The 25,048-nt window shown below is 39.9% G+C and overlaps 1 protein-coding gene across 1 annotated transcript in view; it reads right to left on the bottom strand.

Annotated features, from left to right (window-relative positions):
* Window positions 1-1,842: 1,842 nt before the first annotated feature.
* Window positions 1,843-25,048, bottom strand: part of LOC133049361 (ATP-binding cassette sub-family C member 4-like) — a 167,826-nt gene continuing 144,620 nt past the window's right edge. Inside the window, 4 exon segments of the mRNA XM_061133338.1 lie at window positions 1,843-2,009; window positions 9,464-9,598; window positions 15,937-16,042; window positions 16,484-16,656. Of these exon segments, the coding sequence (XP_060989321.1) occupies window positions 9,464-9,598; window positions 15,937-16,042; window positions 16,484-16,656 (414 nt within the window). The 3' untranslated portion in view covers window positions 1,843-2,009.

The following is a 25,048-nucleotide window of genomic DNA, read 5'->3' as shown; positions in this document are numbered from 1 at the left end:
GCAGATGGTGACTGCAGCCATGAAATTAAAAGACGCTTACTCCTTGGAAGGAAAGTTATGACCAATCTAGAGAGCATATTAAAAAGCAGAGACATTACTTTGCCAACTAAGGTCTGTCTAGTCAAGGCTACGGTTTTTCCAGTATTCATGTATGGATGTGAGAGTTGGACTTTGAAGAAAGCTGAGCACCGAAAAATTGATGTTTTTGAACTGTGGTGTTGGAGAAGACTCTTGAGAGTCCCTTGGACTGCAAGGAGATCCAATCAGTCCATCCTAAAGGAGATCAGTTGGGTGTTCATTGGAAGGACTGATGCTGAAGCTGAAACTCCAATACTTTGGCCACCTCATGCAAAGAGTTGACTCACTGAAAAAGACCCTGATGCTGGGAGGGATTGGGGGCAGGAGGAGAAGGGGATGACAGAGGATGAGATGGCTGGATGGCATCACCGACTCAATGGGCATGAGTTTGAGTAAACTCCAGGAGTTGGTGATGGACAGGGAGGCCTGGCATGCTGCGATTCATGGGGTCGCAAAGAGTCGGATACGACTGAGCGACTGAACTGAAGTGATTCTTATAAATAACCCATGGGTAAAAGATATAGTTAATGAATTAAATTAGGAATTAGAAAATATATAATACTATGGCTATTGACAGTGATGAGTACCAAAACTTGCAGGTTGCAGCTCAAGTGGATCTTAGGAAAAAAGTCAGCTTTATATACTTATAGTAGAAAAATGATGACATTACTAATCTCTTTTCAATTTAAGAATTAGAGGAAAAACCTCAAAGTTAAGCAAAAGTTGAAGGAAAGAAAGAATGATATAATGAACTAGCAAAAAAAGAGCATCAATCAAGCAAAAAGTTGATTCTTTGAAAACAGGGAAAAGTTATGCAAGATTATTCATAAAAAAGAAGGTTAAAAGAAAATTAAAAAGCCAAAAGAACACAGATGCTGCAGAGATTAAACATATAAGATATTGTGAATAAATTTATGTCAATCAAGCTCAAAACTCACAGGAAACAGATTCCTCCTAGAAAAATGAAATCTATCAAAGTGACTCTGCAGAAATAACACACTGAAGAGGAAGCACATAATTACCAAAAGTTAAGCTGCGCTACACTGTAAATGTGATTAATGCCACTGGATTGTGTGACTAAAAATGGTTATATGGTAAATTTTATGTTATATATACTTTATCACAATTTGTAAACAATAAAATAAAATCCTCTATCTAGAAGACAGTCTAGCACACATCTGTGCTTCATTAGCAAATCCCCTAGAAGGGGTCCTTTTTTGAGAAAGCATATTTTCCCTTCCTTCTCTTTTAGAACATCTAATATTGTCCTTCTGTATTGTATTTAACCATATATCTATTTTTTTTGTTACTTAAACTATAGTGTATTATATGTTTTTCCTATCAGGTTTCTCTACGGTATTTTAATCAGAGGTCTTTTAGTATAAAAATGGATCCTAGTCATGTTAAAGGAAGTGGTGACACAAAACAGCAACTTCACACAGTCCTCAAGTAAACAGAATCCCTGATATAATTGGAAAGTAATATGTAATTCTGGGAACAGTAAAGAAACATCTGTGACAACTTTGCCTCAAATCTTAGAAAATGAGTTTGGCTCTGGAGTCTCTCAAGACACAAAACCTGTGAGACAGTTTATTGGTGGCCTGCACGTCTGATTTAGATAAGAAAGCAAGTAATATAACATTTAAATAAACATAATAAATCTTTTTTCAAGAGCCTGAAATCAATGAGTGAAGTTGGAGAACTAACATCTTGTAATGTGTAAACATTTGTTGCTGGTGTAAAAAAAAAGCAGAATATAGTTTATGCAGTGCAAAACCTGTTGGAAAAAAAGCCTTTGTAGTAGACATGAACTCGTGGTAGAATCACAGTGTTGACTCAAAAATTGTTAAGGCTGAGGGCTGTCCACTGGAAACGTTCATAACCACAGGGTCACTGTGAGTAATATCTGGCTATCTCCTTTTGAAGTACACCTGAGGGAGAAAAAGACAAAAACGACATGTTTAAAATTTTAAAGTCCTCCTCCTAAGGCATCACATTTCTAGGTTTCCTTCTTCATGTTAAGCAATCATATCACTATTGGAGGCACAGTTTTAAAAAATCAGGGTTGTATTTATTCTATGGAGGATGCAGTCCCATTAAAACCCTTAGTGGGGCTGGGTTTAATGCCAAACAACCTGTAGCTCTAAATTTCTGATCATTCTGATTCACAGATGTTTTATAATTACAGTAAATTGATTAGAAAAATCATTTATTCCCTGAAATAAATTAAAAACAGGGTAACAAAGAGAATAGGAAGTCTAGCATCTGAACAGGGTTTGTCATTTTCACACATAAAAGGAGCACAGCAGATCTGGATGTTAGTATCAGGTTATTATCTTTATATTTATAAACTCTGACAGGCACTGAAACACTGGTGTGTATGTATGAAATATCCTGGGGTTTAATTTGTGTGGCAAAACAGTTATAGGGCCTATAGAAATGTGATCTGTGGATAGTGGGTCCCAAGAATGAAAAGAGAATCAAACATTTTAATGATGACTCAACCAATAAACTGCTCTAAAATGGAAGATGATACACAATAATAGGACAGCTCTTGAATTCTACCAAATTCTAGCTGAACTGGAAGAGATACACTTATATCAGTATTTTTCAGTATATCAGTATTTTTTCAGTGTATAATCAGAACACAAAGGAAATGAAGTGCTGTCAAGTTCCACAATCATCAGTTTTTAGTAGCTGTATTGTATCTCGGTTCCTTACAGATGCACAAAACAAAATAAAATAATGTCAGGGCTTGTGAAACCTTATCTCTGAACATGTTTGGGCAAAAAACGAATTCATGTGTAACTCTTTTTCCTCAAAGAAGAATGTGAAAAGTTTCCTGAGTCTTTAAAACAGAAAATGTATCCTCTATCAGAGGCTGACACCTGTCACAAACTGGGTTGCTTAGACACATGATTCCAAATCTCTTTTAAAAACCTGACTGCAAGTGCATTTGTGGGTGCTGTAAACAGTTATTGTGAGAGAGAATGAACTTCACACATGAAACAGAAAAGCACTAGGACACCTACCTTCATAGTAAGTGCACTTACTAATTCTCTTGTTGCTAACATAACCTGCTCTGCATATGAAATACTATATATTTAAATGTCACTTAAGGAGAAAAATAAACTCTACAAGAATGCTTGGGCCCACTGGCTGAAATCTGAGGCTATTTCCATTGTAATGGAAGCACTTAAAAAAGCCTTTGGTGGGAGTAGGGGGGAGGTTAATTGCATGTCATCACCCTCCTCCATTTTATTAAGCTAGACATATTTGGTGATTATATATTTAAGTACTCTTTTGGTGAAACTAAAACAGTTAAAGAAACTGTTAGGTAGTTAGAATAGGGAAAAGGAGTCCAAAATGGTGGTGGCTAAAAGACCTGGAAGGGAAAAGCCAGCGAAAATGGAACAAAGGAAGGTCCAAGGACCAGAGTGAGAACCTCAGGTAAAGCAAACAGCACTCTTGGCTGGCCCAATTTATATAGGACAGGCCCAGGGAGAGAAAAACATATAAAAAGAGGAGCCAAAGGTAGCTGGCTCGCTCTCTCTCCCGCGCACTGGGGCACTCTTCTCTTCGCGTCTTTGGGTCGACATGCCCTCATGCCTCGAAGATGAATTTTCCTGCTATTATCGAAATAAAATAGAGCTGTAATACTGAGCTAACACTGATTTCTCTAAGAGCTATAACACGGTCCGTTCGAGACCTGAGAGCTATAACATGGTCTGTCCAAGACCCGAGAGCTGTAACATGCTGAGGGGCTCTAACATCCGTCACTTCAAATCTTTGTTGTGATGAGACAAAAACCGAGGAGCATACACTCGCCTGACAGAACAAAAGAAAATTCATTTCATCTTCTACTGCTTAATATTCTTTCCAAAATCTTCTGGCTCTTTTCTCCATAACCCTTCTCAATACAATTTTTTATAAAGAAAATATTACTTTTAGCAAGTTTTAACTGAAAAGGGCTTTGTTTCATGGTCTAAAATACCTGAACTGAATACTGCAAAGGATATTCAGCAGTTAGGGACCCCTGATTAGGGTCTCTAAAGTGACCTAGAACAACTATGGGTATATTTGTTTTATTACTGGGAGGCAACATTTCTACCTAGAGCCTTTTACAAAATGATCCCACTTTTATACCATAAAACACTCTATATTCTCAAAGCACTTAAGCATCTGTTCTCTCATCTGATCCCTGTGATAAGTGTGAAGAAGCCAGCAGGGCTGTAATCCTGCTCTACACACAGGTGAGGACCTGAGGCTCAGAGACTCTGGGGGACACAAGGCCACATGGATGCTAACTGCCTGCTCCATCTAGCCAACTGGACCAGGCTCCTAGAGCTAGGATATGAGAATTTTATAACTTCTGGGCTGTATTAGGTGATTTCACGAATAGACAAAACGACACCTCTGTTACACACTGGGAACAAAGAAACTTCAAAAAACCTCAACCAGATCTGCTTCATCACAGAACAGAATGGATGACAGGCATTTATTCTTGGAGCTGAACTGTGTCCCCTCTGAAAGGCTGTTGCTGAACCACAAAAGACGTCATGATTCGTGGCTTCCAGAGGAGAAGAATTAAATTTGGGGCCAGTGATGAGGCCTGATCACTCAGAGCTTTTGTGTAATAAAATTTTATTAAAGTATAAAAGAGATAGAGAAAGCTTCTGACATAGACATCAGAAGGGAACAGAAAGAGTGTCCCCTGATAGTCTTTAGGTGGATGTTACATAGCCAGTAGTAGTAGTCAGTAGTGTTAGTCGCTCAGTTGTGTCCAACTCTTTTTGACAACATGGACTGTGGCCTGCCAGGCTCCTCTGTCCATGGGATTCTCCAGGCAAGAGTACTGGAGTGGATGGCCATTCCTTTCTCCAGAGGATCTTTTTGATCCAAGGATCTAACCCACGTCTCTTGCATTGCAGGCAGATTCTTTACCATCTGAGCTACAGGGAAGATCCAAATAGCAACTAGCAGTCTGCTAATTAGAGAAAGGAAATGTCTCAAAACTCAGAGACTGTCACCAGGCCCCTCACATACAACTTGCATTTTGAGATAACATTGGCACAAGGTGAGTTGTCCCTGGCCATAAAATGATTGACATGAATCTTGAATAGGCAGGTTTCTAAGCAAATACAGTCTCATTGACATAGCTTAAGAGAACATTTGCATGAGTAAAACATTCTGGTTTGCAAAGTCCATTCTGAGTCTTAGGGGGAGCCCACTTGAAGACTGAGTCTAGGGTAAATACATAGTTCATTAACATGGTTTAAGACAAACATTTTCATAAGAAAATTGCTTTGGTTAGCTCAAGGTTTGGGAAAAGTTAAGTTCAGGTGGAACCAGTTATCCTATAGCAACACAGAATTTTAAAAGAAACTTCTTTTTAAATTTGTATCACTTCAGTTCAATCCCTCAGTCCTGTCCTACTCTTTGTGTCCCCTTGGACTGCAGCATGCCAGGATTCCCTGTCCATCACCAACTCCCAGAGCTTACTCAAACTCATGCCCATTAAGTCATTGACGCCATCCAACCATCTCATCCTCTGCCATCCCCTTCTCCTCCTGCCTTCAATCATTCCCAGCATCAGGGCCTTTTCAAATGAGTCAGTTCTTCACATCAGGAGTCCAAACTATCGGAGTTTCACCTTCAGCATCAGTCCTTCCAATTTCCTTCAGGATGGACTGGTTGGATCTCCTTGCAGTCCAAGTAACTCTCAAGAGTCTTCTCCAACATCACAGTTCAAAAGCATCAATTCTTAGGCGCTCAGCTTTCTTTATTGTCCATCTCTCACATCCATATACGACTACTGGAAAAACCATAGCTTTGAATAGATGCACCTTTGTTGTTTAAGCAATGTCTCTCTCTCTCTCTTTTTTTTTAATATGCTATCTAGGATGTTCATAACTTTTCTTCCAAGGAGCAAGCGTCTTTTAATTTAATGGCTGTAGTCACCATCTGCAGTGGTTTTGGAGCCCCCAAAAATAAAGCCTGTCATTGTTTCCATTGGCTCCCCATCTATTTGCCATGAAGTGATGGGACTGGATGCCATGATCTTAGTTTTCTGAATGTTGAGCTTTAAGCCAACTTTTTCACTCTCCCCTTTCACTTTCATCAAGAGGCTCTTTAATTCTTCTTCACTTTCTGCCATAAGGGTGGTGTCATCTGCATATCTGAAATTATTGATATTTCTCCTGGCAATCTTGATTCCAGCTTGTACTTCATCCAGTCCAGCACTTCTCATGATGTACTCTGCATATAAGTTAAATAATCAGGGTGACAATATACAGCCTTGATGTACTCCTTTTCCTATTTGGAACCAGCCTGTTGTTCCATGTCCAGTTTTTACTGTTGCTTCCTGACCTGCATATAGATTTCTCAGGAGGCAGGTCAGGTGGTCTGGTATTCCCATCACTTGAAGGATTTTGCACAGTTTGTTGTGATCCACAGAGTCAAGGGCTTTGGCATAGTCTATAAAGCAGAAGTAGATGTTTTCCTGGAACTCTCTTGCTTTTTCGATGATCCAATGTATGTTGGAAATTTGATCTCTGGTTCCTCTGTCTTTTCTAAATACAGCTGCTTAAACATCTGTGAGTTCATGGTTCACATCCTGTTGAAGCTTGGCTTGGAGAATTTTGAGCATTACTTTGCTAGTGTGTGAGATGAGTGCAAGTGTGCAGAAGTTCAAGCATTCTTTGCTATTGCCTTTCTTTGGGATTGGAATGAAAACTAACCTTTTCCACTTCTGTGGCCACTGCTGAGTTTTCAAAATTTGCTGGCATATTGAGTGCAGCACTTTCACAGGATCATCCTTTAGGATTTTAATTAGCTCAACGGGAATTCCATCACCTTCACTAGCTTTGTTCGTAGTGATGCTTCCTAAGGCCCACTTGACTTTGCATTCCAGGATATCTGTCTCTAGGTGAGTGACAACACCATTGTGATTATCTGGGTCATGAAGATCTTTTTTGTACAGTTCTTCTGTGCATTCTTCGCACCTCTTCTTAATATCTTCTGCTTCTGTTAGGTCCATACCATTTCTGTCCTTTATTGTATCCATATTTGCATGAAATGTTCCCTTGGTATTTCTAATTTTCTTGAAGAGATCTCTAGTCTTTCCCATTCTATTGTTTTCCTCTATTTCTTTGCATTGATCACCGAGGAAGGCTTTCTTATCTCTCCTTTCTATTCTTTGGAACTCTGCATTCAAATGGGTATATTTTTCCTTTTCTCCTTTGCCTTTAGCATCTCTTCTTTTCTCAGATATTTTTAAGGCCTTCTCAGACAATCATTTTGCCTTTTTGCATTTATTTTTCTGTGGATATAAATTTGTATAGAGAAGGGGAAAAAATATAACACTAGTAGTTTGTTTCCTCCTGCAGCTTAAGAGAGAGATAAAAAATGTCTGATACTTGCAGCATATTCCCTCCGTTTGGAGTCCCCTGGTCTTCTTGCCTGTTACCCTCTCACCTCCGATTTTACATGTTGAAGTCCTAAACCCCCCAGTACCATAGAATGAGACTGTAGTTGGATACAGCATCTTTAAAGAGGCAATAAAGTTAAAATGAAATCATACAAGTGGGTCCTAACCTAACAGACTGGTTCTCATAAGAAGAAACCAGGACACACTCTCACACAGAGGGAAGAGCATGTGAGACACAGAGGGAAGATGGTGTCTCCAAGACAAGGAGTGAGGCCTCAGAGGAAACCAACCCTGCTGACACCTTGACCTCAGACTTCCAACCTCTGGGACTGAGGATGTAAGTTTCTGCTGTTTAAGTCACCCTCTCTTTGGTCTTTGTATGGCAGCCCTAGCAAACTACTGCCCTCTTTAGCTGTATGTATCTAAAAGGGACTTTCTCTACTTTTCATGGATCATCCAAAAAGGGTCAATCAGACTGTGATCAGCTCACCTGAGCTAGGAGTTCAAGAAAATGTGATGTTGGAAGCACCTTCTCCCAGATGTTGGGTTTTCTTTTCAGATGAATGAATTCTGTTCTATTAGAGTAAAAATCTTGTGACTTAGGCTAATGCTCCCGGTGTTATAGCTCTGAACAATACATTGATACCTGATGCTTGCACATTCAAAAAACTGATAATCTGACAGTTTATCCTCCTAAGAGGATGCAGAGTATGCAAAAATAATGTCAAGATGGCATGAGAATTCAGAAATGCTTTAGTTTCTGTAGAGGTGACCTGAGCCAGTGGCAGGACTAAAATCCAAGAATGAGGTTCTGCCACCCTGTGAGCTTAGGTGACTGGCCCTCCCTTGGCTACCACATGACAGGAGCAGTGTTCTCAGGCCCGACACAGAACGCAGGACCTAGAACAGCACCCAGCCTCCCTCAGCAATCCCCGCTCTGTGCAGAAAAGTATGAAGAAAGGAAAATACAACCATAATTTGACACCCAGAGATAAATTTTCAATAGGGAAGCCACATCCCACCCTGAAACATGCATGTTAAGGGGCAAGAACATCAGACCTTCCTTCCCTCCGTTTATCTTCCCATCAATCCCAATCCCACTCCCACCTTCTTCCAGAGAGACTTACAGATGGCTGTATGACAATGGCTAAGGTTCTTAAACCAGACCTTGGTTACCAGTACACCTCTGTTAGGAGGATACCACGTGACTGGAATGTTCCTCACTGAGCGCCTTCCTCACACCACACTCAGTGCTTCGTGCCTCCCACACCTCGTCTCTGAGAAAGTGCTCTGTGACCTTCAGCACCACTCAGACTACAGTGTGAAGGTGTTGTGAGTTCCTGATTTGTCCTGATGACAATTTCATCTTCTAGAATATAGAGGAAGCATGGGGGGAAATGGACCTAATTCTATGCAACAAAGAATTGGGGAGAAAGTGATAATATCAGGTAAGAGTTTTCTTTACAGATTAGGAAATAGAAGAGACCTACTTTTCTCTGGAAGATCTTCCTAGAATCAAAATCTTCCAAGTTTTTTTTTCCCTTAAATTCTCAAATTTCCTGAATGTTCCTTGACAGAACTTGTATCACAAATGTGCTGAGCACCAATCAGAATGAATGTAAAGGATCTGCAAAATGAGAATGTTCTATGGTCCATGAGAATCTAAACCCAGAGACCAAACATGTGGAAAGTTGAATCTAAAATCTCTCTCTCAGGCACAGGTGCAGGCACACAGAAGGGCACACATCGTGACCCCACCCCCAGCACTGCTGCAGATTCTCAGCCGACCGGCCTTCCACCTGCCCTGTGTTGTTAAGACCCAATCATGATGCTTCCTCTCTGAAGGCTTCTATTGAAAAGAACACAGGGTGCTTCTTCTCAGACCCTTGGTGGAGAGCCTGTGAAGAGTGAACTCTGGAGGTGAATTGTAATTATATCTTCCTGCAGCAAGCTCACCTATTTTGCCCTTTTAACAAGGACAGCAGCCTCTTCCTCACCCAGTTGTTGAACCATCTTATAAAATAGGCTGTTTCTATCTTGCAGCAAATCATATGGCGGATAATATTCTTCCTGTTTCCCTGAATCAAAAACCTGTTAACAGCAGAAAGAAATCCATTAGCACACAGTATCTCCGAGTAACATATAATTCAGACAATATTTCAAAAAAGGGACAGGACAGGGAGAATTTGGGTGGTAGGATTGGTGGTATTTAAATGGTTTGATTACTCTGTTTTACTAGGCACACAAAGGCCTAACCCAGCCTTTCATTATTGTATGGTTATAGGAAAGGAAGAAAATGATAGTTCTCTTTCATTTTCAGAAAACAAAAGTTTTAATCATGACTATGATTACCGGAACTGAACAGTCTGTAGTGTTTTATATTCTGCCCAGGGGCTTTGGGGTTGTTATCATCAGTTAGTGCTTTTAGCTCTCAGACTCTGAGCTTTGAGGGCTATTTATAAGATACGCAGAGTTGGGAAATGTCTTGATTCAGGAAAATCAAACATTCAAGAAAATCAAACATCTGTCACTTCCACAGCCCCTCCTCCAGGCTGGTGGTCCACCCTCTGGAGCATTAGACTTTGCAGCAGACTAACTTGTCTTTATGTCCTTAAAGGTTTCAGAACAGACAGTCACTTGCTTTCCAGAAATAAAATAGGTACAGGCATCCCTCAGAGCTATTGTGGATTCAGGTTCAGAATACCAGAATATAATGAACATCACAGTAAAGTGAGTCACATGAATTTTCTGGTTTCCCAAGGCACGTGGAAGTAATATTTACATTATACTGTACCCAAGCATGTGTGCCATAGCATTACACCTGAAAAAAAAATAATGTACAGACTTTAACTTAAAAATAAGGTATTGCTAAAAAATATTAACTATCATCAGAGACTTCAGTAAGTCATAGTAGTAACATCAAAGATCATTAATGTTATGGATCATAGCTATATGATCCTTATAGCATGATCCACTCTGCTCTCCCTCCTTCCTTTACATCTAAAACCACACTGACGGTCTTTCAGTTCTCCAGATTCAGTGTTCACTCTCTTCCAATGTGCCCTAGACTGTTGGATTAGTCTAAAATGCCTGTAGTGGAAATGGCGAGATGGTGGGACTTGGGATAGATAAGGAAGTGAAACCAAGTGGACTGCTTGATGGATTGAACATGGGATCTGAGGGCAGAGAAAGAAGTTGATGTTGGTTTCTGGGTACAGAGACTGAGCATCTGTGTGAGTGGGGAAGACAGAGGGAGAAGGGAGATGCAAGGGTTCTCTTTGGAGCCTATCACCTTTGTGATGAATGACCTTGTTTCCAGGAAAGAATCCTACCCTTCACTGTGGAGCTGCCGTTCCCACTCCTGTGTTGGGAGACCTTCAGTTTAGGGCTCCCTGGTTGAGGTCATCAGGGATGTCACAGGGAGGTCCCACCAGGAAATGTAAACTCGGCCACTTGTTTATATCTTGTTCTGAACTGGTTGTGGTTGCTGACTCCTCTGGTAGGAACGGCAGGATTAGACCTCAGGGGACCAAAAGACAGGCATCCCCCAGTTACAGAGTTGGGGATTATCCTCTGTGCTCCATTCACTCCAGATGTAAAGCTTGTATGTTTTTCTAGAGCTTCTGGTTACCAGTTGACTTTCAATTCAGCAAAAACATCACCAGTAATGTTCTTTCTCAAACCTTTAATTTTTGAGGCAATCTTGTTTTTATTGATTGCTTTAGAAATACAGATATACCTTGTTTTATTGTGCTTCCCAGATACTGCATTTTTTACAAATTGAGAGCTTGTCATAAACCTGTATTAAGCAAGTGTATGGGTGTCATTTTTCTAGCATCAATTGCCCATTTTGTGTCTCTGTGTCACCTTTTGGTACTTCTCACAATATTTCAAACATTTTCACTATCATTGCAGTTGCTCTGGTGACAAAGCTCTGTCTAGTTAAAAGCTATGTGGACACGAGTTTGAGCAACCTCTAGGAGATAGGGAAGGTCATGGAAGCCTGAGCTTCCTGAGGGACTAAACAACAATTTGATAAGTAAAGCATTAAACAAATGAACATATTTTGATAATAGATACAAAGCTGCTGTGTTCAGAGGATACAGATGTTCACATCTGCAGATCAGGTGCCGATGATAACACTTTAGGACTGACCAGGTGACAGTTCAGCTCAGTTCAGTCACTCAGTCATGTCTGACTCTTTGTGACCCCATGGACTGCAGCATGCCACGCCTCCCTGTCCATCACCAACTGCCAGAACTTTGCTCAAACCCATGTCCATAGAGTCAGTGATGCCATCCAATCATCTCATCCTCTGTCGTCCCCTTCTCCTCCTGCCTTCAATCTTTCCAGCATCAGGGTCTTTTCCAATGAATAAGCTCTTTGCGTCAGGTGGCTACAGTACTAGAGTGTCAGCTTCAGCATCAGTACTTCCAATGAATATTCAGGACTGATTTCCTTTAGGATTGATCGGTTGGATCTCGTTGCAGTCCAAGGGACTCTCAAGAGTCTTCTCCAACACCACAATTCAAAAGCATCAATTCTTTGACACTCAGCACTCAGCTTTCTTTACGGTCCAACTTTCACATCCATACATGACTACTGGGAAAAAAAACATAGCTTTTAACTAGACAGAGCTTTGTCAGCAGAGTAATGTCTCTGCTTTTTAATATGCTGTCTAGGCTTGTCATAGATTTTCTTTCAAGGAGCAAGTGTCTTTTAATTTCATTGCTGCAGTCACTATCTGCAGTGATTTGGGAGCCCAAGAAAATAAACTCTGTCACTGTTTCGATTGTGTCCCCATCTATTTGCCATGAAGTGATGGGACCGGATGCCATGGTCTTAGTTTTCTGAATGTTGAGTTTTAAGTCAGCTTTTTCACTCTCCTCTTTCATGTTCATCAAGAAGTTCTTCAGTTACTCTTCACTTTCTGCCATAAGGGTGGTGTCATCTGCATATCTGAGGTTATTTAAATAGCTGGTAAATGAAGAGAAGTTAAAGGAGAAAAGCAAAGACATACTCATCTGAATGCAGAGTCCCAAAGAAAAGCAAGGAGAGATAAGAAAACCTTCCTCAGTGATAAATGCCAAGAAATAAAGGAAAACGATAAAATGGGAAAGACTAGAGACCAGGTGAAATGCCCAAATTTTGTCCTTCCTCAGTTTCCCTAGCCAACCACACATTCCAAGGTGACAGTATTTCTAAGAATTAGATAATAAAAAGAATCAGCTACCATTAATGCCATTAATGCTATAATACCAAAAACTAAAAATAAATCTTCAGGGTACATTTAGGAGCAAAGAATTTAATTGAATAAACCCTTAACTGAGCTGGAGATCAAGCCATTTTTCTGCTGCTGTGTCTAAATCCTGACAAAGGGCTTGAAATAGGTAAATTTCATAGCATCATTTATTTATAGTGGAAGAATGGAGCTTTAGGGGACAATTTTGAAATACAATGTTGAGAGGTAAGAACAAAGTGACAGGTAAAATCTAGAAATAAAAGGTTACTTTTCAATTAGCATCAAGAAACAAAATGAACGATTAAGGATGCCTGACACAAAACATTTATAGAAATTAAGAGTCACTGCTGGGCAATCTTGAATGTCACCCTGTTCCTAGTGAAAGTCTGCAGATATAGCCTGCTTCTTACTGTGATGTCTAGTCCAGGTAAGCAGACACACTGGAGCCTAGAGCATCCCTTTGGTCGGGGATGCCCCACTCCTGTCGTCTGCCTCCCCAGAGCTCACTCCTGTGCACGTCCAGCTCAGGGAGTGAGGCTACAGGCACTGCTTCAGTGCTGTAAGTCTGGCATCTACTCGGTGTCCCCACTGATGTCCCATCTGACAACACCTGTGAGGTAGGGTGGGAGGTGATATTCCAGGAACTGCCAAGTCAAAAGAGGTAGTTCTATTATTATCAGACATAAAGAACTCTGGGTATTACTGCCATTCATTAGCAATTATTGTCTGTTTTATATAGACCATTAAAATACCTTAAAGTATCTTCCATTCCTTGAAATTATTTGCTGCCCAAAGGTTTTCCTTTGAGGGGTGCTTTTCTTATTCATAAAGCCACATCCTAACATTTATTGAAACTGAGCAAGCAAAAGAGGAAAAGGACAAGGAAAGAGATAAAACGAAAAAGAGAGAGAAAAGGAATAGATGGAGGGAGGAAATAGAGCTAAGGAAGGAAATATTAAATTACTAAGGAAGAAAGAGCCAACCAAACCTGGAAGGAATATACTAGACAGATATCCAGAGACCAAAGCCTGGAGCCTGCCGTGTGTGCAGAACAGAGCTATTGTTTAAAAGACTCACTGGTTGTTTATTTAGTCTCTCATCCCTGATTTCCCTTTCTTTCCAAACTCTCATCTGTGATGAAAAAGCTGGCTCTCTGCAAGTCACTGCAACAGTTCAGACTCTTTGGCCAGGTGGCCTTTGTTAGGTCCTGCCAGTAGGGGGCACTAGAGGCAGACTGAAGGTGGGAAACACAGCTAATGTTCTACCTGATTCTGCTACTAGCATCACCTCAGCACTGGGACCTGACTCCAGCCCCCGGCTATTAGCACATGGAGAACCAGCCCCATGCTGCCCCCTCACAACCGGACAGTGACCTCTCCTTGGAGGTCTGAGCATCAATTTTTTAGGGCCTCTCTTCCGAGTTCTCAGGTCTGGAGATCACCCGAGGATATGGTAGCTGCTTTCTAAATTCATTACCCCAGTGTTTCATTTTTCTAGCCCTCTAATCCCTATGTTGGAGAAGGAAATGGCAACCCATTCCAGGGTTCTTGCCTAGAGAATCCCAGGGACGGCGGAACCTGGTGGGCTGCCGTCTGTGGGGTCACACAGAGTTGGACACAGCTGAAGCGACTTAGCAGCAGCAGCAATCCCTATGTAATACATTTCTTATATTAAATCCGTTCGGTTAAAAAATACTCTTTTTCTCACTAGGCCTTTTCTTCTCATGGACTTCTAAGAAATTCTACAACTTTAGCTATCAACCTCCTGACAGTCTAAATTAGAGTCTATTTTTTTGATAAGGGAACCCAAAAATGCTGAAACAACTATGACACAGTGAAAATGACTGTGTTATACTCCACTAGAATATGGAGCTATAACTTGGGTTTGGAATATTTTAATGGTTGGCCATCATAAAAAAAATGACAATTCAAATAAACTTTTAATATGAACATATAAGATTATTGGATATATTATTTAATACCAGAAGTTCTGCCCAGGGAAAGAGAAGATAAATGTCTCAGTTCAAGCAGAGAAAAAAGTCCCTTCCTCTGCTTTTCGTTAAGTTCAAGGCCTCGGTGGATTGGACAATGTCTATCAGAAGACAACCAGAGTGGCCTCTACTCAGCTACTGGTTCACGTGCTAAAGTCTTCCAGAGACACCCTCACAGATACACCCAGAAATAATGTTTTGTCAGCTATGTGGGCATTCTTTAGCCCAGTGAAGTTGACACACAAAGTTAAGATAGAAGGGACCCCTTCTACACTGTTGGTGGGAATGTAAATTGATACAACCGCGATGGAGAACAATATGGAGTTCCTTATAAAATGAAAAACAGAATTACCCTATGACCCTGCCATCCCACTCCTGGACATATATCCAGAGAAAAATATGATCTGAAAAAATACATGCACTCCAAAGTTCATTGTAGTACTGTTTACAATAGCCAAGATATGGAAGCCATCTAAATATCCATCAACAGAGGACTAGATAAAGAAGATATGGTACTTATACATAATGGAATATTACTTGGCCATTAGAAAGAATGAAATAATGCTGTCTGCAGTAACATGGATGGATCTAGAGATTATTTTACTAGGTGAAATAAACCAAACAGAGAAAGACAAAAGCCACATGATATCACTTATATGTGAAGTATAAAATATGATACAAATGCACCTCTTTAAAAAAATAGAAACACAAAGACATAGAGAGCAAACTTATGGTTACCAAAGGGGAAAGAGGGAAGGGAAGGAATAAACTAAGAGTTTGGGATTAGCAGATACACACTAGTATATATAAAATAGATATACAACAAGGTTTTCTGTATAGCACAGAGAACTATATTCAATATCCTGTGATAACTATAATGGAAAAGAATATAAAAAAGAAAAAGTTTTATTCATGTATATATTATATATAACATATATATATATAATATGACTGAACCACTTTGCTACACACCAGAAACTAACACAACATTGTAAATCAACTATATTTCAATTAAAAAATAAAAAGTTAAAAAAAAAATAGTGCATTCTAAAAGTATAGTTAAGTACTTGAGTAATTTTCGGAAATAAGAGAAGAAACTAAGAGAAAAATTAGTGGAGGTTCCTATCAAACTTTACAAGGAAGGATACATTAAAAATTGAACATAAATGGAAACAGCTAAAATGGTGAGGGTCTTACCATTACCCATTCACAGTCAATAATGGTGCTCAACCTGTGTGCAACGGTCAGCACAGTGCACTGGGAAAATCTCTCATGAATTTTTTTTTGTATTAACTCATCAGTTCTAGAAACAAAGAAGTTAATTTAGTTCAGTAAAGAGAGGCAAAGCATACTTAAGACTTAAAAATATCCTGGGATATTTTTTTAATGTTTTTAAAAATCAATACTTTAACATATATTCATGTTCCTAAAAAACTAAGTATAAAAAGTCTACTTAGAAATTTACTATTTTTCATAAAATGATGGAAAATTAGTCTTCCCTCCAAATTGCTTGAGATTATCAGGAGCTGGATTTAGGAATTCTGCTTTCTTAGGGTGCCTCATAACAACAATAACACCATATAACATGTCTTGATTTTTTCCTTTGTTTTCTGGAATTAATATTATCAACAGATATCCATGAGGCTAAGCAAACACTTAGAAACATTTCAAAGATTCACTAAATATTTTCCATTTACCACATTTACAAGTCAGATTCAAGATTTCCTGGGACTCAGCTCCATACCTTGGATCCACATATGATGTGGCTTTGTCAATAATCAATATCTGATTTTTCCTGAGAATAGTCCTGGCAAGGCACACCAGTTGTTTCTGACCAACACTCAAATTCAATCCAGATTCTGCTAATTCAGTATTCATTTTAGCAGGAAGACCTTTGATGGATTCTTTAAGTTGTACCTGTGGATACAGAAAGAATGACATTTTTCTAAGCAAACAGCTACTGAAGTAGACAAGCCTCTTAGACATTAGAGCTTTGACATCCTCAGGACTTCTTACGTATTTTACGTGTACAGCCAGGTGATGGGGAGAGCTCCTTCCAATGAATGTTCACTGAGAAAGATGGTGGAGTCAACTCAGGACAGAAAGATCTCAGTGTCCCCCATTCCCATCATAGGACATCCAACAGAAACCCCACCTAGGGGTTAGTTAAGGAAGTCCCTCAAAAAGTGAAGCTATTTCTCCCAATGTGATTTAAACAGAAAAGTTAAAAGGATCTTTATGTTGAGTCAAGTTTCCCAAAGTACATTTTGCATAGGAGTTGGTACACTAGAGAAAAACTTTCAAAACCTTTACAGAAAATCTGGTTCTCTAAAGATATAATCTTATTGGCCCTTTACTATTTTCTAAAGTTTAATATATGCAAGTTTCAAACAATGGCAAACTGCCCCTTATACATTAGTAATCCTGGAGCCCATTCTGATGATGGTTCTTTCCCAAGTTTAAACCTATAAACGGTAGACCAATCAACCATATTTTCTTCAGTGTCATAAATGCATTGTAGTGAAGGAAAATGCATGAAAAATAAAACATAACATCTTATTTCCCCCAGCACATGGATATAGGTTGTTGTTGTTCAGTCACTGAGTTGTGTCCAACACTTTGCAACCACATGGACAGCAGCACACCAGAATTCCTTGTCCTTCACTATTTCCTGGAGTTTGCTCAAACTCATGTCGATTAAGTCAGTGATGCCATCCAACCATCGTGTCCTCTTTTGTACCCTTCTCAACCTGAGGCCATCTTTCCCAGCATCAGGGTCTTTTCCAATGAGTCATCTCTTCAAATCAGGTAGCCAAAGTATTGGAACTTCAGCTTGATCATCAGTCCTTCCAAGGAAAATTCAGGGTTGATTTCCTTTAGAATTGACTGGTTTGATCTCCTTGAAGTCCAAGGGACTCACAACAATCTTATCCAGAACCACAGTTCAAAAGCATCAGTTCTTCAGTGCTCAGCCTTCTTTATGTCCCAACTCTCACACTGATACATGACTATGGGGAAAACCATAGGTTTGACTACATAGACTTTGTCAGCAAAGTGATGTCTCTGCTTTTTAATGTTCTGTCTGTGTTTGTTATAACTCCTCTTCCCAGGAGCAAGCATCTTTTAATTTCATGGCTGCAGTCACCACCTGCAGTGATTTTGGAAATAAAGTCTGTCATTGTTTCCACCATTTCCCCATATATTGCAATGAAGTGATGAGCTAGAATGCCATGATCTTAGTTTCTTGAATGCTGAGCTTTAAGCCAGCTTTTTCACACTCCTCTTTCACTTTTATCAAGAAGCTCTGTAGTTCCTCTTCACTTTCTACCATTAGGGTGGTGTCATGTGCATATCTGACATCATTGATATCACTCTCAGCAGTCTTGATGCCAGCTTCATCCAGCCCTGAATTTCGCATGATGTACTCTGCATATAAGTCAAATAAGCAAGGTGATAATATATAGCCTTGATGTACTCCTTTCCCAATTTGGAACCAGTTCAAATTGTTGCTTGGAACCAGTTGTTCCCTATCCGGTTCTTACTGTTGCTTCTTGACCTGCATACAAGTTTCGCAGAAGGCAAGTAAGGTGCTCTGGTATTACTATCTCTTTAAGAATTTTCCACAGTTTGTTGTGATCCACACAGTCAAAGGGTACAGTGTAGTCAATAAAACAGATGTTTTTCTTAAATTCTCTTGCTTTTTCGATGATCCAATAGATGTTGGCAATCTGATCTCCAGTTTCTCTGGCTTTTCTAAATCCAGTTTGCACATTTCGAAGTTCTTGGTTCATGTACTGATGAAGCCTAGCATGAAGGATTTTGAGCATTACCTTGCTAGCATGGGAAACGAATGGAATTTTTTGGTAATTTGAACATTCTTTGGCACTGCCCTTCTTTGGGAATGGAATGAAGACTGACATTTCCCAGCCCTGTGGCCACTCCTGAGTCTTCCAAATATGCTAGTATATTGAGTGCAGCACTTGAACAGTATCATCTTTAAGGATTTGAAATCAGTTCAGTTCAATTCAGTCATTCAGTCGTTTATCAGATTCTTTGCAACCCCATGGACCGCAGCACATTAGGCCTCCCTGTCCATCACCAACTCCCAGAGATTACTCAAACTCATGTCCATTGAGTAGGTGAGACCATCCCACCATCTCATCCTCTGGCAACCCCTGCTCCTCCCACCTTCAATTTTTCCCAGCATCAGGGTCTTTTCAAATGAGTCAGTTCTTTGCATCAGGTAGCCAAAGTATTGGAGTTTCAGCTTCAACATCAGCCCTTCCAATGAATATTCAGGACTGATTTCCTTTAGGACGGACTGGTTGGATCTCCTTGCAGTCCAAGGAACTCACAAGAGTCTTCTCCAACACCACAGTTCAAAAGCATCAATTCTTTGGCACTCAGCTTTCTTAATAGTCCAACTGTCACATCCATACCTGACTACAGGAAAAACCATAGCCTTGAATATATGGGCTGTTGTTGGCTAAGTAATATCTCGGCTTTTTAATATGCTAAGTTAGTCATAACTTTCCTTCCAAGGAGTATGCATCTTTTAATTTTATGGCTGCAGTCACCATCTGCAGTGATTTTGGAGCCCAAAAAGATAAAGTCTGTCACTGTTTCCACTATTTCCCAATCTATTTGCCAGGAAGTGATGGGACCAGATGCCATGATCTTAGTTTTCTGAATGTTGAGCTTTAAGCCAACTTTTTCACTCTCCTCTTTCACTTTCATCAAAGGGTTCTTTAGTTCTTCTTCACTTTCTGCCATAAGGGTGGTGTCATCTGCATATCTGAGGTTATTGATATTTCTCCTGGCAATCTTGATTTCAACTTGTGCTTCCTCCAGTCCAGCATTTCTCACAATGTACTCTGCATATAAGTTAAATAAGCAGGGTGAGAAAATAAAGCCTTGGCGTACTCCTTTTCCTATTTGGAAGCAGTCTGTTGTTCCATGTCCAGTTCTAACTGTTGTTTCCTGACCTGCATACAGATTTCTCAAGAGGCAGGTCAGGTGGTCTGGTATTCCCATCTCTTTCAGAATTTTCCACAGTTTATTTTGGTCCACACAGTCAAAGGCTTTGGCAGAGTCATAAAGCAGAAATAGATGTTTTTCTGGAGCTCTCTTGCTTTTTCAATGATCCAGAGGATGTTGGCAATTTGATCTCTGGTACCTCTGCCTTTTCTAAAGCCAGTTTGAACATCTGGAAGTTCACAGTTCACGTATTGTTGAAGTCTTGCTTGGAGAATTTTGAGCATTACTCTACTGGTATGTGAGATGAGTGCAATTGTGCAGAGTTTGAGCATTCTTGGGCATTACCTTTCTTTGAGACTGAAATGAAATCTGACCTTTTCTAGTCCTGTGGTCACTGCTAAGTTTTCTAAATTTCCTGGCATATTCAATGTAGCACTTTCACAGGATCACCTTTTAAAATTTGAAATAGCTCAACTGGAATTCCACCACATCCATTAGCTTTGTTCGTAGTGATGCTTCCTAAGGCCCACTTGACTTCACATTCTAGGATGTCTGGCTCTAGGTGAGTGATCACACCATCATGATTATCTGGGTTATGAATATCTTTTTTGTACAGTTCTTCTGTATATTCTTGCCACCTCTTCTTAATATCATCTGCTTTAGTTAGGTCCATACCATTTCTGTCCTATATTGAGCCCATCTTTGCATGAAATGTTCCCTTGGTATCTCTAATTTTCTTGAAGATATCTCTAGTCTTTCCCATTCTATTGTTTTCCTCTATTTCTTTGCACTGATCACTGAGGAAGGCTTTCTTATATCTCCTTGCTATTCTTTGGAACTCTGAATTCACATGGGTATATCTTTCCTTTTATCCTTTGCTTTTCACTTCTTTTCTTTTCACAGCTATATGTAAGGCCTCCTCAGACAGCCATTTTGCTTTTTTGCATTTCTTTTTCTTGGGATGGTCCTGATCCCTGTCTCCTGTACAATGTGATGAACCTCTGTCAATAGTTTATCAAGTACTGTATCAGGTCTAGTCCCTTAAATCTATTTCTCACTTCCACTGTATAATCATAAGGCAGTTGATTTAAGTCATACCTGAATGGTCTAGTGGCTTTCCCTACCTTTTTCAATTTAAGTCAGAATTTGGCAATCAGGAGTTCATGATCTGAGCCACAGTCAGCTTCCAGTTTTTTTTTTTTTTTTTTTTTTTCCTGACTGTTTAGAGCTTCTCCATCTTTGGCTGCAAAGTATATAATCAATCTGATTTCACTATTGACTATCTGGTGATGTCCATGTGTAGAGACTTCTCCTGTGTTCTTGGAAGAGGGTGTTTGCTTTGACCAGTGCGTTTTCTTGGCAAAACTCTATTAGCATTTGCCATGCTTCATTCTGTCCTCCAAGGCCAAATTTGCCTGTTACTCCAGGTGATTCTTGATTTCCTACTTTTGAATTCCAGTCCTCTATAATGAAAAGGACATCTTTTTTGGGTGTTAGTTCTAAAAGTTCTTATAGGTTTTCATAGAACCCTTCAACTTCAGCTTCTTCAGCATGAGTGGTTGAGACATAGACTTGGATTACCATGATATTGAATGACTTGCCTTGGAAACAAACATATCATTCTGTCATTCTTCAGATTGCACCCAAGTACTGCATTTCGGACTCTTGTTGACTCTGATGTCTACTCCATTTCTTAGAAGGGATTCTTGCCCACAGTAGTAGATGTAATGGTCATCTGAGTTAAATTCACCCATTCCAGCTCATTTTTGTTCGCCAATTGCACAAATGTCGACATTCATTCTTGCCATCTCCTGTTTGACCACTTCCAATTTGCCTTGATTCATGGGCCTAACATTTCAGGTTCCTATGCAATATTTCTCTTTAGAGCATCAGAACTTCCTTCCATCACCAGTCACATCCACAACTGGTTTTGCTTTTGCTTTGGCTCTGTCTCTTCATTCTTTCTGGAATTATTTCTCCACTGATCTCAGGTAGCTTACTCGACACCTACTGACCTGGGGAGTTCATCTTTCAGTGTCTTATCTTTTTGGCTTTTCATATTTTTCATGCGGTTCTCAAGGAAGATTACTGAAGTGGTTTGCCATTCCCTTCTCCAGTGGACCACATTTTGTAGGACTCTCCACCATGACCCATGGGTATTGGGTGGCCCTAAACAGCATGGCTCATAGTGTCATTGTTAGACAAGGATGTGTGTTCTATGTGATTAAATTGGTCAGTTTTTTGTGATTGTGGTTTTTGGTCTGTCTGCCTTCTGATGGAGAAGGATAAGAGGCTTATGGACACTTCCTGATGGGAGAGACTGACTGAGGGGGAAACTGGGTCTTGTTCTAAAGGGTTGGGTCATGCTCAGTAAATCTTTAATCCAATTTTCTGTTGATGGGTGGAGCTGTGTTCACCCACTTGAAATAGAAAAGCTGGAATTCCATCACCTCCACTAGCTTTCTTCATCATGATGCTTCCTAAGGCCCACTTGACTTCACATTCCAGGTCGTCTGTCTCTAAGTGATTGATCACACCATTGGGGCTATTTGGATCATTAAGACCTTTTTAAAAAATTAATAATAATAATAATAATAAAAATTAAAAAAAATAAAAAATAATTCTTCCATGTATTCTTGCCACCTCTTCTTAATATCTTCTGCTTCTGTTACATCCATACAGTTTCTGTCGTTTATTGTGCCCATCCTTGCAGGAAATGTTCCCTTGGTATTGCTAATTTTCTTGAAGAGATCTCTAGTCTTTCCTTTTCTATTGTTTTCCTCTATTTCTTTGCATTGATCACTTAGGAAGGCTTTCTTATCTCTCTGTGCTATTCTTTGGAACTCTGCATTGAGATGGGTATATCTTTCCTTTTCTCCTTTGCCTTTTGCTTCTCTTCTTTTCTCAGCTATTTGTAAGCCTTCTTGGACAACCATTTTGCCTTGTTGCATTTTTTTTTCTTTGGGATGGTTTTGTTTACCACCTCCAGTAGAGTGTTACAAACCTGTGTCCATAGATCTTCAGGCACTCTGTCTATCAGAATTAATCTCTTGAATATACTTGTCACTTCCACTGTATAATTTATAAGGGATTTGTTTTAGTCACATCAGAATTGCTTGTGGTTTTCCCTAGTTTATTCCATTTAAGCCTGAGTTTTGAACTAAGGAGTTCATGATCTGAGCCATAGTCAGCTCCTGGGTTTGTTTTTCCTGACTGTATAGAGCTTCTCCATCTTTGGCTGCAAAGAATATAATCAATCTGATTTTGGTATTGACCATCTGGTGATGTCCATGTGTAGAGTCCTCTATTGTGTCATTGGAAGAGCGTGTTTGCTATGACCAGCATGTTCTGTTGGAAAAACTCTGTTAGCCTTTGCCCTGCTTCATTTTGTACTCCAAGGCTAAACTTGCCTGTTATTCCAGGTATCTCTTGACTTCCTACATTTGTATTTCAGTCCCCTAATATGAAGGAGAGTCTGAAATGCAGTACTTGGATGCAATCTTGAAAAACGACAGAATGATCTCTGTTCATTTCCAAGGCAAACCATTCAATATCATGGTAATCCAAGCCTATGTCCCAACCAGTAATGCTGAAGAAGCTGAAGTTGATTGGTTCTAAGAAGACCTACAAGACCTTTTAGAACTAACACCCAAAAAAGATGTCCTTTTCATTATAGGGGCCTGGAATGCAAAAGTAGGAAGTCAAGAAATACCTGGAGTAATGGGCAAATTTGGCCTTGGAGTACGGAATGAAGCAGGGCAAAGGCTAATGGAGTTTTGCCAAGAGAACACATTGGTCATAGCAAACACCCTCTTCCAACAACACAAGGGAAGACTCTACACATGGACATAACCAGATGGTCAACAATGAAATCAGATTGATTATATTCTTTGCAGCCAAAGATGGAGAAGCTCTATATAGTCAGCAAAACAAGACGAGGAGTTGACTGTGGCTCAGATCATGAACTCCTTATTGCCAAATTCAGACTTAAACTGAAGAAAGTAGGGAAAACCACTAGACCATTCAGGTATGACCTAAATCAAATCCCTTATGACTGTACAGTGGAAGTGAGAAATAGATTTAAGGGACTAGATCTGATAGACAGAGAGCCTGATGAACTATGGACAGAGGTTCGTGACATTGTACAGGAGACAGGGATCAAGACCATCCCCATGGAAAAGAAATGCAAAAAGATTGTCTGAGGAGGCTTACAAATATCTGTGAAAAGAAGAGAAGCAAAAAGAAAAGGAGAAAAGGAAAGATATTCCCATTTGAATGCAGAGTTCCAAAGAATACCAAGGAGAGATAAGAAAGCCTTCCTCACCGATCAATGCAAAGAAATAGAGGAAAACAACAGAATGGGATAGACTAGAGATCTCTTCAAGAAAATTAGAGATATCAAGGGAACATTTCAAGCAAAGATGGGCTTGATAAAGGACAGAAATGGTATGGACCAAACAGAAGCAGAAGATACGAAGAAGAGGTGGCAAGAATATACAGAAGAACTGTACAAAAAAGATCTTCACGAGCCAGATAATCACAATGGTGTGATCACTCACCTAGAGCCAGACATCCTGGAATGTGAAGTCAAGTGGGCCTTCGAAAACATCATTATGAACAAAGCTAGTGGAGGTGATGAAATTCCAGTTGAGCTATTTCAAATCCTGAAAGATGATGCCGTGAAAGTGCTGCACTCAATATGCCAGCAAATTTGGAAAACTCAGCAGTGGCCACAGGACTGGAAAAAGTCAGTTTTCATTCCAATCCCTAGAAAGGCAATTCCAAAGAATGCTCAAACTGCCACACAATTGCACTCATCTCACACACTAGTAAAGTAATGCTCACAATTCTCCAAGCCATACTTCAGCAATACGTGAACCGAGAACTTCCAGATGTTCAAGCTGGTTTTAGGAAAGGCAGAGGAAACAGAGATCAAATTGCCGATATCCGCTGGATCATGGAAAAAAGCAAGAGAGCTCCAGAAAAACATCTATTTCTGCTTTATTGACTACGTCAAAGCCTTCGACTGTCTGGATCACAATAAACTGTGGAAAATTCTGAAAGAGATGGGAATACCAGACCACCTGACCTGCCTCTTGAGAAACCTGTATGCAGATTAGGAAGCAACAGTTAGAACTGGACATGGAACAACAGACTGCTTCCAAATAGGAAAAGGAGTAAGTCAAGGCTGTACATTGTCACCCTGTTTATTTAAATTATATGCAGAGTACATCACGGGAAACGCTGGGCTGGAAGAAGCACAAGCTGGAATCAAGATTGCCAGGAGAAATATCAATAACCTCAGATATGCAGATGACACCACCCTTATGGC

Source organism: Dama dama, chromosome 30 (assembly GCF_033118175.1).
Source record: "Dama dama isolate Ldn47 chromosome 30, ASM3311817v1, whole genome shotgun sequence".
Classification (NCBI taxonomy): Eukaryota; Metazoa; Chordata; class Mammalia; order Artiodactyla; family Cervidae; genus Dama; species Dama dama.
Note: the sequence above shows the minus strand (reverse complement) of the source record. Positions and strands in the feature narration are given on the sequence as shown.